We start from the raw sequence: 19,481 nt of genomic DNA on the forward strand, positions 1-19,481 counted from the left end.
TAGACTTGCGTTGGGTGTAACAGTTTATAATTTGCGTTTATATATGCCTTGATTTTTTCCTTCATATTTTACCACCTGTAATACAGCTTTTGAATACATCACAGACAGTTTACCAGCACAGATAGTTTAACTATGGGAAAAAATATACATGGAATAGAAGTTGTTGATAAATGGCAAATATTTACATTATTTGTTCAATTTACAAACTACCCAGCAGTTGGATTACGCAGTTTCTATATCAGCAGAATTAATCTGACAAAACGGACTCAATAATACAGAGGATGGCTTCGACAGCCTTATAGCACTACTCTCTCTAATTGCGCGATCTCTTTGTTTATTCATCTCACTGAATAGTATCCGGGAAGCATACTCCACTCTATAGTGGTCCACCTCCTCCTACAATTAAAAAGTATATTCTTTAGTAAACAGCAATATTAATTCAGTAAAGTAATACAGAGTTATATAGTTCTAAAGACAGTTACCTGTGGCCAAATATCCCATTCATACTTCCCCTTTTTGATGTTTTTCGGCTCAATTAACTCCATCCACTTCATAACGTAGATAGCGCAGTCATAGCTGAAAACGAAGAAAATAAATTACAAATCTCATTTACGAAAGTTTGATGTTCAGAGTCACAAATTTATACCTTGTTTTTTGGCCTGATATTTTAACATATGATGCTTTAATTTTCTTCTCGTTCTTCCCTTTTTGTAGAGGTTCCCCGCCGGCATATGTTATCAATCTTGAAAATACATATCCCTTAAATAGCAAAACAAATTAGTAATACACCCGAATAAATGCACAAGATACACCAAACTGAATGGACAATATACACCCAACACAAATAACGAAATAGACCTATCTATTAAAGTAAAGAAGACAGAGGCAACTTACAGTGAATTTATTAATGGCCTTTCTCTCATCGCTTGGAGCTTTTTTGTGTAGTGGGTCAAGTATATGACATCTCCGCTTCGTTGTATCTATCAGCCATAACCACCAATGCCCCGAGTGGCAAACAGGAGCAAAAATCTGAAGGATTGCCACATTTCAACAGTGTGTTATTTTATTTGGCATATAAGTAAATAAGCGTACTAACAAATTTAGCAAACGAAAACTTACATATGGATGCGAAGTTAATTTTTTTTCTATCTATGAAGGGAATGAAACTCGGGTAGGCTTCCACCCTAAATTCCTTTTTCGTTTTCGGTGATACGAATTCCCCCTTTGGGTGATCCGAAAGTGCCATGCTCTGCAAGAATTGCGAAACAAGAAATGTAATACTAAACTTACACCCAATTGAACATAAAAAATACACCAAAATCAATACAAAAAATACACCCAAAGTTCGTAGAAGTAACACTTACCACAATATCGGGGGGGAGACAGTATATTTGTTCTTGAAACCTCTTTTCATTTTTCTGGTTGAGGATGAGGCAGATGGCAGATACAATCTAGAAATATATGCCGAAATCCATTTTACATTAATAAGCATTGCAATTGACTTTGGTGTAAAAACATTAATGTTATTCTAATATTACCTGAGATTCTATATCACTTTTTGCCTGGAGGGATACAAGGTGCATTCTCATCAAAATGTATTCTCCTTGGCCAATCAGAGTGCACATCTCCTCATACTCGTTAGTATTGCCATCTGCATCTTCCTTCAGTCTCGTCCCCCAGATGTAGCACTTTTGTTTCATATCATCCGTAATCTGATATAATCCCCCAGGAGTTTGAAACTTTGCAGAACTTTCTCCCCCAACCCCCCTCTGAATTTGTGGACTTTTGTTTTTTCCCTTCGCCGCACTGCTTGCTATTTTTTGGACCAAATCATCCAATTGTTCTATCAAATTTGCAGATTCTGGAGATTTTGCCCTTTCTGTCTCCTGCGTTGACGCCCCCTCCTGGCTTGAATCAGTCAATCCAAGGCTGAATGATGACACCCCTGGATCTGTTTTAGGAACATAGGATGCTGTCCGTGCCATCATCAACAGGGCAGCAGCATCTTCTGCGTCTGGATGACTGCGTCATCATGTATAAGAATAAGAATAAGAATAAGAATATACGGATGATAAGCAAAGATTGATTTTAGTCTGATGAACTTACATTTTAGTTGGAGCTGGGGGAAGCGTGGGTGTGGTCTCTTGAAGTTGTTTGGGGGTTTCAGGAGTGCTGCACAGTTATACAAAATTAATCATGGTGTAAAAAAAAACTAATCAGGAACAATATACACCCAAACTGTTAGCAAATATACACCCAATACTATTTCTTACGTTTCTGTAATCCCTTCAATCTGTAGCATAGGGGTTTGGGATGCAGGCACAAAAATCTGAATCGAGACTCTAAACAAGAAGAAAAAAGAAGGGTTAACAACGCTTTTGAAAATAATAAGGTTATAAGGTTTAAATATTCTTGGAAAACTCACATTGTAAGCGCATCCGACGGTGTCTGTTCCCTCACAACCATCATATTCGAATCAGCCGGACTCAACCTAAAATACACCCAAAGAAATTCAAGAAATACACCCGAACAATTCAAAAAGAAGACATGCTTTGTTTTTTGAGAACTTACATACTTGCAGTTTTTGCTTTTTTTTTCTGCCTTTTTTTTCTTGAATAAAATAATAAAGGGCTTTTTTTTTCTAAAAAATATATATACATAATTAGAAGTAGAAGGGTAATAGAAGAACAAAAGTAACGGTTATTTGAAAGAGAAATTACATGCTCTGTGACGGCTGGTTTACACTACTCTGTTCTGTGCGTCCTTGAGAGGAAGGATCATCACTTCCCAAGGTCACAGCCGGTATTCTAAAACAGATTTGATGTTATTCAGACAAAATAGGATACAAGTATAAAATACACTCAAATGAATGCACAAGATACAACCAACCGAATGGACAATATACACCCAACACAACAAACTTAATATCCCAACTTAATAAACAACATACACCCAACTTGATCAACACAATACACCGAAATGGTTCCACAAAATACACCCAAATCATGATAACAAGATTTTATTAAATAATAAAGCTTCTTACGTTTCAGAGGACACATAGCGACCTTCTGTCGATCGCAGGTCAGCTTGGTTCTCCCTGCAAAACAAGAAACAATTATTAGTATACAAAACACACCAAAATATGAAATAGACAGCCCAACAAGACATACCCCTCTGCAGCAGATTTATCAACGTTTTGCCCTAGTCATTCATCTAGTTCGTCACTTGATATTTCATATGTCTCACTACATTCATAAAAGAAGATGTTAACAAAAATAATTACAATGATAAACGGTAATATAGCTTACGAGGTACTGTACCCGTCAAAGTATTGATCTTCTTTAGGAGGTGAATCCTCCACAACAACTTTTTTCTTTTTTGGTTGTGTTCTGGGTGGAAAAAAAAGAGTACCAATCAGAAATAAAAAATTAATTTTATTACAGAATATTATCCAAAGAAGTGCTTACTTTTTTGGTGATGTTTTTGTCTTTTTCTTTTTCTTTTCCTTCTCCACCGGTGATGATTCTTCGCTCCTATAAGTTAATAAGAGACACTTCAGTTAATACACGAAATCTTAATAATGAAGCCAAAAGAAAGGAGTAATAATTTCAGGACATTACTCATCACTTGATTCAGATTCAGATTCTGAATCAGAATCGGACCTCTCTTGACTCTTCTTTCTTTTTCTGGAGTCCATTCTGGAAGGCAAACAATCATTATTTAGAACATACTAAAAAAAACACGCAAATGAATGTACAAGATACACCCAACGCAGCAAACGAAACACACCCAGCTTAATAAACAACATACACCCAACGTGATCAACAAAATACACCCAAGTCGAAAAAAAATTACACCCAAGTATGGTACTTACTTTTTCCCCTTTTTGCTGCGGTGTTTTGTTCCTGAATCCTCTGAGTTTTCTTGAGTCTCAGACTCAGAGGTAGAAGTGTCACTGTCAGTAGTTTCTTTCTCTGAAGACGATGTTGAACTCGCCTTCCTTTTTTTGTTTTTTTTTATTTCTTTTTTTTCTTCTTTTTTCATTTTTTCTCTTGCTCTTGTCTCCGCCATCTTCACAATCCCCTGAAACATTAGATATTTTAGCTAGCAGCATTCAGGTAAATAAAATACAAGCAACATATTATATTTACTTACCAAAATTTCCTCTCTTTCTGCAGTCATTCTTTCCACCAACTGCTCCTTAGTCCAGTTGGCAATCCAGGGCTTTGGTGGTCTTTCAGCCCTCTTCTTGCCTTTGTTTTCTGAAAGATGAAAGTATATTATCATCAGGGCGAAGAGGCAGCCATCAATTGCCTTCTTCTTCTTCTCCTGGTAGTCTGTGATGCCCTTGACCATGAAGGTCAAAACATGCCCCCCCCCCAGTTTCTCTCCGATATGTCGTCCATCTTAAAAATTGGGGCCAGGTGCACGGCCGATATTTTGTTTATCGTCGTTGGCAAAAGGAACGCCATCTGTATGTAGAGGATGAATATCCTCTTGAACATCAGGCGTTCCTCTTCGTTGCCAACGCCGATTTCCATCATTTCATCGGTAAGACTTTTGAGGGTCTTACCCTGGAATCTTCTATAAATTATTTTGTCATCATCAGAAAGTTTCTTATACTCAACTTTCTCAGGAAACAGATTTTCTACAAAAAGGAAAACAACAAAGTATCAAAGTCGGTTCAAATACACTCAAGCATCAACCTTAAATACACCCAAGCATTAACTTAATATACACCTATAATTTTGAGCTAGTTACCTGTTGCATTGATGCCAAGCGCATCACCTATTGTCTTTGGTGTTATTTGGAAAGAACCATATCCTGTCTTCAGTCTGTTCTCCCCAAGTTTGAAGTTGTTTGCCAGTTCCCTTAAGAGTTGGTGATCCACCCTTAGTGGTGGGATGTGCATCAACCCACCGAATCCGAGATCCCTCACAATTGCCTTCTTCTCCTCAGTCATGTTTCTAAACTTATCACTCAGGAAATGTGTGGCACACTTAAGGTCTTTTGTTTGGTTTCTTGCTGCCATTTTCTCTGAAACGAAAAATACACCCAAAGATATCAGTAAGATACACCCATATATAAGAGTTAGATACACACATAGATAACAGTAAGATACACCCATAGATATGATTCAGATACACTCATTGATAATAGTGAGATACACCCATAGATATGATTCAGATAAATCCATATATATCAGTCAGGTATCACTCAAACATGCTTCAATATCAAATTAATTGAGATATCAGTAAGATACACGCATATATGAGTCAGATACACCCATTGATAACAGTAAGATACACCCATATGTAAGAATCAGATACACCCATTGATAACAGTGAGATACACCCATAGATATTATTCAGATACATCCATATAGATATCAGTCAGATATCACTCAACCATGCTTCAATATCAAGCCACATTACAAGGTTAAGCAGTATACACCCCCAATCTATGGAATAAACCCCCAAAAATCAACAACAATAGCAGGAGAACTTAGAACAAGAACGTAGAACGATGTAGAACTTAGAAGAACGACGTAGAACTTAGAACAGTGTAACAAAGAAGCAAGAATAATAGTAAACCCTAGAAGAACGACGTAGAAGAAAAGTAAAATATACATGAATCTTAATGAACTTACGTTGAGTATTGTTGCTTTGTTTTCTCTTCAGATTCTTCACGGAGAGTTTGATGGTATTTTAATGGAGGTTTCGAACAACGATTTGTATATTTTGAACTTTGATTTTCGCTCGAAAATGGGAGGGTTTCCTTGTTTTCGAAGCGCTTTGAGAAGTGGAAGAAGTGGAAGAAGTGGAAGAGTCTGCCATACGTAACGGTTGTAGTGTGGAGCAATCACGCCATGTTATCTCTCTTTATGCGCGTGAGTTCTATTTGGGCTGGGCCAACTTGTAAGCTTGTAAACTTGTATGTGTAGCAGGCCCGTTGTTTATCTATCAATAAATTATAAATTTTTTATTTATGTCCTATATTAAAATTATATGTAAAAAATAAATATAAATGTTAAATAATTAAGATTGTTATAATATATATATAATCGAGTCAGCTCACGAGCTAATGAGCTGAGCTTATCCAAACTCAAGCTCGGCTCATTTAATTTATGAGCTCAATTTCAGGCTCAAGCTTGGTTCACCAGCTCACGAACTTAGCTTATCGAGCTGTTAACGAGTCGAGTTCAAGTTGGCTCATGAGCTAGATTAACTCACTTCCAGCCCCTAGGAGGGAGCAACTAACAAATAAGAATCATAATAATCACAACACAATAAATCAAAAATAAAAGACACAGCAAAAAGCACTTAATTGAGCAAAGAAGCATGAGCATGAGCATGAGCATGAGCATGAGCAGCAGTAGCAGTTACCCAACAAGGGCGTGTTCGCCTTCATCCTCCGTGAGCGTCTCCCCTAACTGCACTTCTTCATGGATGATTCTCCCCAAGAACCCTCTCTCACTCCCTCAACCCTCATGCGCCCTCTCACTCCCAACCCCCACGCGCCGTCCCCTAACCGGCCTCGTTAGGTGCGAGGTCGCAGTTCAACTCTCTTCTCAACAAGACGAAGAAGCAGAAGAATCTTCCAAGGTCAGCAAGGTCGGTGCGCGCGTTAGGGTGAAATCGCCGCTCAAGGTCTATCATGTTCCCAAGGTTCCGGAGCTCGATCTCGACGGAATGGAAGGTCAGATCAAGCAGTACGTAGGGTTATGGAACGGGAAGCGAATCTCTGCTAACTTGCCTTATAAGGTTGAGTTTGTTACGGAAATTGAAGGACGTGGCAAGAATTCAGAGTCTTCGATCACAATTAAAGTCTGTAAGACTCACTACTACCACTACTGAATATCTTACAAAAATTAGGCAATTAGTAGATTCATTAATTGCCTTAGAGGCACCGTTCTCTGAAGATGAATATATTCAAACCATTCTTGATGGAGTCACGGAAGAATATCAAGGCTTCATTGGCACTATCATGGCAAAAATGGGCAAGTTTACAGTAGTTGAAACAGAATCATACCTGGTAGCATATGAAGACATGCTAAATCGATTCAAGAAACCTTCACAACCAATTCCTTTAGCCAATTTATCTCAATCTTCTATCCCTTCGGATCAGAATTTTCAAAGAAACTACAATCCTTCTAGAGGCAGAGGAAGAGGAGGAAGATTCATGAGAGGTGGTAGATTTACCAACTCAAGTTTGACCAGCAATTTCAGTCACCTAATGCAACATTTTCAGCTCAATCATATCACCATCCAGCCCCTCCACCATCCTTTCATCAACCTAGGACATTTTTGGCAGCACCACCGTCATCATCGTCATCACCATGTGACAGCTGAACCTAATAACCTTCTTCAAGCTGCTGAGAATCAGATTGGGTCAGATCAGTTGTATATAGGTAATGGTCAAGGTATCAAGATTTCTAACTCTGGTTCTTCTACTCTTTATGATTCAAATACTGCTCTTTCTTTCAAATTAACTAATCTATTACTTGTGCCTCAAATAACCCAAAATCTCTTGAGCGTTTCTAAATTTGCAGCTGATAAGTTGTGTTGGGATGCAACAATCTGCCTCAACACTTCATATGTTATGTTATTTCTGCCTCAACACTCATAAGTTGTGTTATTTCTTTTATGTTAATACAGCTTCACTACTCAACATTAAAACTACTGAGGACATTGTTGGTATAGTAGAACCCTCTGAATGGCTTGCATTTGATTGCTGCTGCTGCAATGTGAATTCCCTATGCGCCTGTTTTTACATTTCAAACGAGAACATGTAACAATGACTAGTACTATAGTTTTAGCAAGATGTGACATCCATTCCACATTGAGAGCTTACCTCAGAAAATCTTCCTGGTTGAAGGTGTTTTATATGTGTTAGGATTGGCGGTTCCAGCCCAAAAGGCGCCTCTGAGTTGTTCAGATATGAAGGGTATTGGCGGTTCCAGCCCAAAAGGCGCATCTGAGTTACTGAGATATGAAGGTTAACTCACTGATGGCTGATTTGGCATGGTTGGTTTGTTAGGTAGGGATGCGTAGTGCAAAGGGTTGCCTTGGTGTAGACGCAGACTTTCTATCATGTTTACAGGGATGGCCCTGTTTTCTTTACTAAACTCCATACTCATTCTTGAGAATTGTAAAGGCTGCAATGCTTCGGGAAATCTCATAAACTTTCCCTACAGTTTAGAATAAATCTTCCTTGAAAGCCTTTTCTATGGCCACTTGATATAATATATAATCTAAGTAAGCATAAACTTTGAGTTCTTCATCACAAGAATCCCCCCATGAATTCATGCTATAATGTTATTAATTGTAAGCAAAATTATGCTAAAATATATTGCCTATACCGCCCTGTTTTTTTCATAATGAAACTAATGAAGTGCACCATTTAATATCAAAGCATGAAAGAAACTCTAGAGTTACCTTGATAGAATTCGGAATTAGATTTTAGAAGGCTTTCATTTTTTCATTGATCCTACTCCTTCTTCTCTGCTCAACAAAAAAAAATTACCATAAGTTTGAATGAAATCAAAACCAAGTACTAGAAAAAGCCACGGATTTAGAAAAACCTTTTTTTGACAAATTATGAACTTCTGCTTTGCTCCTCTTTGATGAACTCCTGGAAGGTACAGACTTTGCTGGAACATCTTCTACCAAGGCTTCAACACCCTCTTACATTCAGAAATTCTCAACCAATTGTGTTTCAAAAATGAGTACAGAAAAAGGTGTGTCTCCAAACAATATTCATAATAACGCCAGGAGAAGAACATGCATGTGACATTAGTTCACAACCACGAAGAGCATAAATAAACTCCAGCAATTGTTTCTTTGCATCATCATACAGAATCACTTTATTAGCATCCTTTCTATTAGCTTCGCTACATTCATGAAAAAGAAAAGTGAGTATTTAAGAATATGATCAGTGAGGTATGTATAAATAATTAAATATCATACAATTGCATAGATATCTTTTACCTAGTGGATAAGATGCGGGCAAACAACCGCTCCATGTCAAGCAGCCTTGATAAAGCTTTTCAAAATTCTAGTGCATAAGGTAAATTAGCTCCCTAAAACGCAAATCATATATAAAAAATACTACTATTTACTAATATGTATTGGTTCTAAATCCACTGATTATGATCAAATCAATTGTAACATCTAAATGGCATAATAATGAGCACCACTAGCATAAAAATCATAAAAAATCATAAAAACTAAAAGTAATAATGATGGCAAAAAAAAATCCACCTTTTTTAATAATAATAATAATCAAGTCGAAACATTAAGTAATCCAAAAAAAAAAAAATACAATAAAAGTGAACAAAATATAATGCTTAGGTCACTAAAGGTTTATATGCCCACAGAAAAACAATAAGAACAAGAATAATAAAAGAAGGAAAAGTTATAAATCTAATCTTGTGAGAAATTATAATTATTACGATGGTGATTATCATTCAATTTTGTAAGATTTTTAAAGGTATTTTTTTTATCCTATACTCGATCATATTATGATCCTTCGATATGAATGAGACTGCAATTTTTATTCGATTCCCATCATCAACCTAAATAAAATATTAACATTTAAACATTAAGATTACCTACCAAAATATCAAAGAAAGAATGAGGAAAAAAATAGTGTATAATATTACTTTTATATTAAAATTATCATTCAACTCGCAATCCACACACCCGCGTCATTCCTATATATATCGAGCAAAATATATTAGAGAGTACTATATAATTGTATAAATTTTATATCAATAACTACTAATTATATTATCTTACGATATAGTTTTGAGGGTGGGAAGGCCTCTGATTCTTTAAGTTCAAATTGTGAAAAAATTATATTTAGAGTGGTCTCAAAATCATAAAATGAACAATTTTTTTAATACTTCATCTAAAAAAGGTCAGTTCATGTGTAAGTCAGTGTTTGCTTTTTTGTTCATACAATTAAGTAATTAACAAAAAATCAGAAAATACATTTACTAATTTTAAGGATGTCCTCTTTCGCTTGAACTATTTTTTAATGAAAAATGAATCTAGCAAAATAATTTATCTTTTAACACGATCAATCACTACTAGGTGCCAATATTGATGACCTTCGTAAATAATTTTAGATACAAAATAAATACCTAATCAAGAAAAAATCATTATAGTTATTAAATTTATTTTATACTAATATTTGCTAATTTGAATTTAAAAATGATATAAACTTACTTAAATAACAAGCATATGTTTTTATACGACAAACTTTTTTTATACAAAAACAAATTTTATGTATATTAAATATAAATGCATTATGTTATGTTATATGATATATGCAATAATTTTTATTCTTTTTAAACAGTCAATTTTGACTAAATAAACATCTATAATACAAGATTTCAAACTGCTGGGATCCATTTTTGTCTTCTCTACCATCTTATGTTAATTTGCCACTTATTTATATGCGCAATACAAATAACAAATGCTAGTATTATTGTAATATACACTTCTATATACTAACCACAAAAATTGGAGGTAAAACTAATAACCACTTTTTCTATTCAACTCTGTTCTTATCATATCTTCATATCTGCTACTAAGAGTAGCACAAGAGAATTAATTGGCTTGTTTGGTATCAAACTCTTGAATACATCTTTGTGAATTGCAACTTCTGAAAATACTATATTCTCCTTATCACTGCCAAAGATAAATTAACATAAATAAAAATAGCTAAACAAATCCACAACACCATTAAAAAATAATATACTTATTAAGTTTATTTACTTATCCACCAATAGATTATCATACAAGTATGTTGTAATTGTAAGTTTAATATTATCCAAACCTATCGAAGCTGTTAGTTTAAAAGACATGTAATCCACTAAATATAAAAAAAAAACTGTTACTATAATAATAATAATAATAATAATAATAATAATAATAATAAAAACTAAACTACTTATTATATAGTACTCATAATCAATGTTGACAAAATTGCATGCAAATTCGTAAAAACGTACATTTTTACGGTTCAACTCCCTCTTTTCGTTGCGCTTCTGCTGTACGAGTGTGTAGAGTAGGAATTATACAAAAGTGCTGTGTAAAATGTAAACTCTTCAGAATCGTGACTTTGCCAGAAAAAAAAATATCTCAAAAAGGGTGGTCTAAAACCTTGCTTTTCACTTAAAAAAATGTACATACTATATACATACTATTATTTTAGTTTACTAAAATGTACATACTATTATTTTCAATTTTTAAAATATTAAATTAGTGACATACAGTTTAATCTTAGCTTTTAGTGAATTTGTCAAAAGAATTATTTTTTTAAATGCCACAAAATAAAAAGCACTTTTTGAAATATTGTTTTATCAATAAACTAATTGTTTTGTGGGGTTCAAAATAATGATTTTCTGATTTTCTCCATAACTTTCGTTCAGATACCATAGCATCCCAAATTTAAATTGTGAGTCCCTATATCATAGGATCTCAAATATATATATATATATATATATATATATATATATATATATATATATATATTAATTAGTGTTTTTGTTCATATCTCGGAAGTGTAGGGCAGACGATTTTAAAACGGACTCCCCATTCATTAGATAGAGAAGATCACCAAAATTTCGTGATGCGCTGCCGAACTTATTCCAATTCAATAAGAGATCTCAATATTATATCTTGAAGAGGACTCGAACCTCCACGCTCTTTGTTGAGATCCAATACATGAATAGGAATGAAAGGAACAATGTTTTACAAAAAAACTTTTTTTTTCTCCTTCTAGAAATTATTATTATGGGAATATAAATTTTTTGAAATTATATAGTCTTTGTTTTGACATTATAGATTATAATAAAAAATTAAAAATTTATAAAATCAAACTACTTTTACAAAAAAATTATATGAAAAAAATTCTTATCAGTTAAATTATATGTAATAATTATTTAAAGAAAAAAAGTGAAAATATAAATTAAAAAAATAAATAATAAAAATTTAAAACTAAATTAAAAAATTAAAAAATTATACATAATAATAATAATAATAATAATAATAATAATAATAATAATACATTTTTATATAAATAATATTAAAAAATTATTTTTAATTATATTTAACTATAAATTTAATGTATTTCTTATAATTTTATAAATTTATTTAAATTATATTATCTTATCATTTCTGAATTATTTCCATCATATCATTCTTTTTTTAAGAAAAGGAGATAAAAGAAACTGTTTGAATAACATGGTAACTAAAAAAAAAAAAACTTATATTAATTTTTTTTAGTGAATATCATGCTATATGAATATCAACAATAAATTACTTGTACAGAACACGGAATGATCCTAACCAAATTTTATAACTGATATAAACAAATTATATTTATATTTGTAATTAAAATACGAATAAAAGTAAAAAAAAAAATATAGTCACACTTAATCTTTTATGTTCATGAAATTTTATTATAAAATGTTTGATAATTTTGATGATTAATTATTTTATTAAAAATAGAAAAATATTATTTACATATTAAAAATTAGTCATTATGCTTTTTGTGTAAGAATATATATCGTTTAATTTATTTTTTAATATATATTTTATATTTTAATATGTATTTTATATGAGTGACTGATTTTTTGTGCCTATCAAATATGATTACTAAAGTATATGTAAAATATGTATAAAATATATACAAATATATATTTGATGTAGGGGTGAGCACGGGTAACGGGTACCCGATTATCCATCCGAATTCGAACCGAATCAATTAAATTGGTTCTGAAACTAACGGGTAATCGGGTCCAACCTGAACCAAACCGATGATTTTTGTTAGTGATTGGTTCGGGTATCGGTTTTGGGGGTGTGGAACCCGAACCAACCCGCGAACCCGATCATATATTAATTAAATAAAAAAAATAAAAAAATATATATGACTTTTCCATTAGACAATGATTATTCATTATTAATATGTTTGAATTTTAATGAGTTTAGTTTTTAATGTATTTGGTGTTTAACATGTTTATTGTACTTGTTGAATTTTTAAGATAAAAATTTGGTTTTTTTTATGAATTTCAAAGTCATCGGGTACCCAATTACCTGAACCGAACCAATCTGTTCTTAATCGGTTTGGTTTGGTTCGGGTACAGGGCAAAAAACTAGAATAAGCTAAGAGAAGTTGCAAATTACCTAAATAAGCCAAAGTGAAATTCGTTTCAGCAATGAACCAAACCATATATTTATATAATTCGAACCAATGTGGTTCGAACTCGAATCATTAATAATTCAAACCAGCTTGGTTCGAATTACACACAAACACACGCACACACATAATTCGAACCAACTTGGTTCGAATTACACACAAACACACGCACACACTAATTCGAACCAGCTTGGTTCGAATTACACACACAATAATTTATGGTATAATTCGAATTATGCTGTTAAAAAATTAATAATTTATTAAAAAAATTAATAATTTAAAAATTAAAAAATATATATTTTTATTTCATACGTTAAAAAAAACTAACAAAATATTTAATTACATACTTTTTTAAAATATTAATGAGCTATCAATTCGAATTCTATACAATACTTTTCTGTCTATTTTTAATAGTTCATGAATATTTATTAATAAATTTTTTTAATAAATTTTTTTAAATTATACTACAAAAAAATATTTTATCCTATGCAAAACAATTTTTAAAAAATGGCTTAAAAAATATTAGGAGTACTATAAAATTTTGTAATGTTATAATAATTTAGGTAAATACATGCATGTACTCAAATTTTAAATAAAATACTCTACATAGTCAATAATAATTTAGAAATGAAAGAAAATATTTTATTCCATACAAAATAATTAAAAAATATATTTTATTCTATACAAAATAATTTTAAAAAATGGCTTAAAAGATGTTATGAGTACTATAAAAGTTTGTAATATTCTAGTGATTTAGGTAAATACATGATAAAAATATTTTTTCTTTAATTTCTAAATTATTAGTGACTATGTGGAGTATTTCTTTAATATTTTTATAGTACTTCTAACATCTTTTAAGCTATTTTTTAAATTATTTTGCATAGAATAAAATATTTTTTTATGGTATAATTTAAATAAATTTATTAAAAAATATTCATGATAATTTTTTAATAAAATTATTTAAATTATATGGTGAGATATTACATGATTCGAATTACGCATAGCGAAGTTCGAATTACTCTGATTCAAATTATATGGTAAGCAATTCGAATTCTATACAATACTCTTCTGCCCATTCTTGATAGCTCATGAATATTTTTTAATAAATTTATTTAAATTATACCACAAAAAAATATTTTATTCTATGCAAAATAATTTAAAAAATGGCTTAAAAGATGTTAGAAGTACTATAAAAATTTGTAATGTCCTAATGACTTAGGACATTAAAGAAATACTCCACATAGTCACTAATAATTTAGAAATTAAAGAAAAAATATTTTTATCATGTATTTACCTAAATCACTAGAATATTACAAACTTTTATAGTACTCATAACATCTTTTAAGCTATTTTTTAAAATTATTTTGTATAGAATAAAATATATTTTTTAATTATTTTGTATGAAATAAAATATTTTCTTTTATTTCTAAATTATTATTGACTATGTAGAGTATTTTATTTAAAATTTGAGTACATGCATGTATTTACCTAAGTTATTATAACATTACAAATTTTTATAGTACTCCTAACATTTTTTAAGCCATTTTTTTAAAATTGTTTTGCATAGGATAAAATATTTTTTGTAGTATAATTTAAAAAATTTATTAAAAAATATTCATGAACTATTAAAAATGGACAGAAAAGTATTGTATGGAATTCGAATTGATAGCTCATTAATATTTTAAAGAAGTATCGTAATTAAATATTTTGTTAGTTTTTTTTAACGTATGAAATAAAAATATATATTTTTTAATTTTTAAATTATTAATTTTTTTAATAAATTATTAATTTTTTAACAGCATAATTCAAATTATACCATAAATTATTGTGTGTGTAATTCGAACCAAGCTGGTTCGAATTAGTGTGTGCGTGTTTGTGTGTAATTCGAACCAAGTTGGTTCGAATTATGTGTGTGCTTGTGTTTGTGTGTAATTCGAACCATGTGTAATTCGAACCAAGCTGGTTCGAATTATGTGTGTGCGTGTGTTTGTGTGTAATTCGAACCAAGCTGGTTCGAATTATTAATGATTCGAGTTCGAACCACATTGGTTCGAATTATATAAATATATGGTTTGGCTCATTGCTGAAACGAATTTCACTTTGGCTTATTTAGGTAATTTGTAACTTCTCTTGGCTTATTCTAGTTTTTTGCCCTCGGGTACATATACAAAAAATTGTAAATCCGAACTAAACCGAACCAATTACATTTTGGTCGGTTCGATTTTAATTTTACCATAAATCCAAACCAAACCGACCCGTGCTCACCCCTAATTTGATGATTTATGGGATTCATAAAATTTTTCAGTTAAAAATATGAAAGAAGAGATAGAGTGTAATTAAGCCATCTCAAAAAGAAAGAGAAGCATATTTTACTCACATTTAAAATGTTTAAAATTAAGGAAATAAATTGATTATATTTGCAATGATCAGATAAAGAAAGAACTTAACAAATAACACATGAACAAATAAGGGTAACACTTTTAACGGTCTAATCTAATTTATTTGCAAATAGTAAATATCCAGATCTATATGTATATAATATATTCCCAATCCATATTGCTGCAGGATAAGAAGTAAGATTCATTAAGAGAATAATTAGAATTGAATTAGATTAATTAGTATCATTTGTATTTGTATTTGTATAGCATATCAGTATATTAATTGTAGAATTTTATACTTTTATTATTTTGATTCTACTAGTAGCTATATATACATACCCCTTGTACATTGTACTTTTCCTCAACCTGAATAATACACAAAACATTTTTCACAGATTTCTCTCTTGTTTCTAATATGGTATAAAGAGCTTAGGTTGTTTTTTTTTTCAAAAACAATTGGTTTCTAATTCCTTTATCTCGTTTTACCAGCAATACTTTATCCTCAGTTTTCGACTTCTTCCCGACGCCTTGGTTCGTCACCGCCGTCACCCTCACCTTCTCCTTTGTTGCAAGCTTTTCAACGCACTCCGCCACGCCGTTTGAAACCTCCGCACGCGCCACCGAAACATCGCTGGCCGCACCCATTGTCTCTCTTTCCAGAAGCTTCAGCAGCCGTTGTATCTTTGCGCAGATCGCACTCTCCACAGGCCTCCACATGTCGCGCTGCAACTCTCCCAGCAACCCACCCACGTGCGCCCGATCCGACTCGCAGCTCCGACCTGCGTACCAGCTCAGCGCCAGCGTGTCTCCTCCCTCTAGTCCGAAGCCGCCACGTGTCTTCCTTTTGCTGATGTGGCGCTGACGTGGCATACAGTAGACCCCCCTAAGGTTTTTTGGTGAGCTCTTTTCGATTTTGTTCTCTGTTTTCTCGTTTTTGGCTCCCAAGTTGCAGTTTTTCTCTCCTTTCCTTGATCTTTGTATTTGCTATTATGGAAAAGTCAGATGCTTTTACTACCACAGACAGAAAGGATAAATTCTGTCGAAATTGTAACCGTTTTGGGCACCTCTTCTCCGTCTGTCCCTCTGTTGAATGTCACACATGCCACCAGAAAGGTCATATTAGCTACCGTTGTTTACAATTGTTCTGCCATTATTGCAAGCTCTCGGGACATTTGATTACTACCTGTCCTACTCGCCCACCACGTCTTCAGCCTGCTTCTGCTGTTGATGCTACTACTGAATCTACCACCTCTATTCCTCTCAACCCGTCTCCTGTCTCTCTATCTGATATTGCGTCTCTTCTTCAGCGTCTTCTCTCCCTTTCTGGTAATACCCCTGCTGCTTTTTCAACTCCTCCAGGTAATTCTAAATGGTATTTTGACTCGGAATGCTTTAATCACATGTATCCATTGCGTAATCTCTTCTCGTCTCTGTCTACCACTACAAATGCACCTTCTGTCAATACTACTAATGATTTCCTCTTACACGCAACACACAAGGGTTATATCTCCCAGTCGACTCTTAATCTTCTTGATACTTATTTTATTCCTAGCTGAAACTTTAATCTTATTTCTGTTGGTCAACTTGTTTATCTGGCTTTTGATGTCACTTTTTCTATCTCTGGTTCTCGTGTACAGGATCGTTGGACGGGACAAGTCATCGGGACTGGATGTAAGGTTGGAAGGTTGTTTGAACTCGAGAATCTTCATATTCCTCCTGTACCAAATCTCTGTGCTGCTTCTTCTCCATCTACCCTTCACTTATGATTGCATTTCTTGTCAAACCGCCAAATAACCTGCTTTATGTTTTCACAATAATTTCTCTCTTGATTGCTCTCCTTTTGATCTCATTCACTATGATGTTTGGGGTCCCACTCCCGCCGCTTCTATGGGAGGAGCTCAATACTTTGTTGTTTTCATTAATGATTATTTACGCTTTACTTGGGTTTATTTGATGACCAATCACCATGAGTTACCTCAGATTTATATTAACTCTGCCACTATGATTAAAACTCAATTTTCCAAGGTCATTAAGGTTTTTTGCCGCGATAATGCTATGGAATACTGTGATTCCAAGCTCTTAACCTTTCTTGCAGAACAGGGTACATCTCAACAAAATGGCCAAGCTGAACGCAAACACCGTCACATTCTTGACTCTGTTCGTGCAATGCTTCTTGCTTCTTCGTATCCTAAGCGTACTTGGGTTGAAGCTGTTCTTACTGATGTTCATGTTATCAATAGACTCCCTTCTTCTGTTTTTGGTAATGTTACTCCCTTTGAGCGTCTTTATCGTACCTCCCTAGATTATAGTTCTCTTCGAGTTTTTGGTTGTGTATGTTTTGTCCTTCTTCAACCTCATGAACATAGTAAACTTGAACCTCAGGCTCTTATATGTTGTTTCCTTGGTTATGGCACTGAACACAAGGGTTATTGTTCTTGGGATCCTCTTTCTAAACGTATTCGTATATCTCGTAATGTTGTCTTCTGGGAGCATCATATGTTTTCTTGGTTCTCCTCCTTTGAGTCCATTCCTCCTACTCAGTCGCCTTTTTTCACTAACCTCAATGTTGATCTTTTTCCTAGTGATAATTCTACAGGTTCTATCTCGAGTCACCCTCCACAGCCTTCTGTTCTTCCGCCTTCTCCATCTCCCGATGATTCCAGACCGGACGACGCTCCTACTCCTACCGTCATGCCTCCTCCTTCCACTCACTCTTCCAGGGTGAGAAATCCACCTCCTCATCTTCTTGATTATCATTGTTTTTTTATTATTCTTCATCAAGATGAACCTAAGTCATTTAGAGAAGTCTCAACAAATCCAAATTGGCAACAAGCTATGCAGGAAGAAATACAGGCACTTGAAAAAGCACACACTTGGGACTTGGTTGATCCTCCTTCTAATTAGGAAGTCGTGGGAAGCAGATGGGTATACAAGATCAAGACTCGCTCTGATGGTTTTATTGACCGTTATAAGGCACGATTAGTTGCTCAAGGTTATACGCAAGAGTATGGTATTGACTATGAAGAGACTTTTGCTCCTGTTGCTCATCTCACATCTATTCGAGCTCTTCTTGCCATTGTTGCGGTCAAAAAATGGTCTCTCAGTTAGATGGATATGAAGAACGCATTTCTTAATGGAGATTTGAAAAAGAAGGTCTATATGAAACCCCCTCCGGGTTATCCTTGTCCTTCTGGCAAAGCTTGTCTCCTTCGCAAGGCACTCTATGGGCTTAAACAAGCTCCTCGTGAATGGTTTGAAAAGTTCAGCACTACCATACGCAGTCTTGGTTTCACTTGCAGTCCTCATGAGAATGCTCTCTTCATTCGTAAAAGTGAACGTGGAGTTGTTCTTCTACTTCTGTATGTTGATGACACGATCATTACTGAAGATGATGTTGATGGTATCTCTGATCTCAAGGCGTGCCTTCAGCGCACTTTTGAGATGAAAGACCTTGGTTCTCTCAGCTATTTTCTTGGTCTAGAAGTCATATCCACCCATGATGGCATCTATCTCTCTCAAGCTAAATATGCTTCAGATCTTCTTACTCGAGCCGGAATTACAGATAGTCGCACTGAGTCTACTCCTCTTTAGCCTAATATTCGATTTACTCCTATGGATGGCACTGTTTTGGATAATCCTACTCTCTATCGACAGCTAGTTGGAGGACTCGTCTACTTAACTCTCACCGACATCGCCTATCCGGTTCATGTTCTTAGCCAGTTCTTGTCAGCTGAAGTTCTCTGCATTCTTCGCTACATCAAAGGCACCCTATTCCATGGCCTTTATTTTTCTACCCATTCATCTTTATCCCTTCAGGCATACTCAAATGCTGATTGGGCTGGTGATCCCACTGATCGTCGTTCTACTACTGGTTATTGTTTGTTTCTTGGTGAC

At 33.6% G+C, this 19,481-nt stretch overlaps 2 protein-coding genes across 2 annotated transcripts; one reads left to right on the plus strand and one right to left on the minus strand.

Moving 5' to 3' along the window:
• Positions 1–216: 216 nt before the first annotated feature.
• Positions 217–5,960, minus strand: LOC148566362 (uncharacterized). The gene is made up of 19 exons (XM_088486211.1): positions 5,651–5,960; positions 4,762–5,037; positions 4,156–4,648; positions 3,875–4,083; positions 3,621–3,698; positions 3,468–3,533; positions 3,321–3,389; positions 3,044–3,245; positions 2,721–2,807; positions 2,426–2,491; positions 2,274–2,342; positions 2,107–2,172; positions 1,539–2,022; positions 1,365–1,451; positions 1,184–1,249; positions 895–1,029; positions 647–759; positions 483–576; positions 217–396 (listed from the first exon to the last, which is right to left on the minus strand). Exons 8-19 carry the CDS (start codon positions 3,166–3,168, stop codon positions 223–225), a joined length of 1,566 nt encoding a protein of 521 aa, XP_088342337.1. The 5' UTR covers positions 3,169–3,245; positions 3,321–3,389; positions 3,468–3,533; positions 3,621–3,698; positions 3,875–4,083; positions 4,156–4,648; positions 4,762–5,037; positions 5,651–5,960; the 3' UTR covers positions 217–222.
• Positions 5,961–6,347: 387 nt separating this feature from the next.
• LOC107641503 (uncharacterized) lies at positions 6,348–6,857 on the plus strand. The gene has a single exon (XM_016344992.2). It carries the CDS (start codon positions 6,348–6,350, stop codon positions 6,855–6,857), a length of 510 nt encoding a protein of 169 aa, XP_016200478.2.
• Positions 6,858–19,481: the final 12,624 nt, after the last annotated feature.

The sequence above is a fragment of the Arachis ipaensis genome, chromosome B5 (assembly GCF_059453495.1).
Source record: "Arachis ipaensis isolate K30076 ecotype BB chromosome B5, ASM5945349v1, whole genome shotgun sequence".
Lineage (NCBI taxonomy): Eukaryota > Viridiplantae > Streptophyta > Magnoliopsida > Fabales > Fabaceae > Arachis > Arachis ipaensis.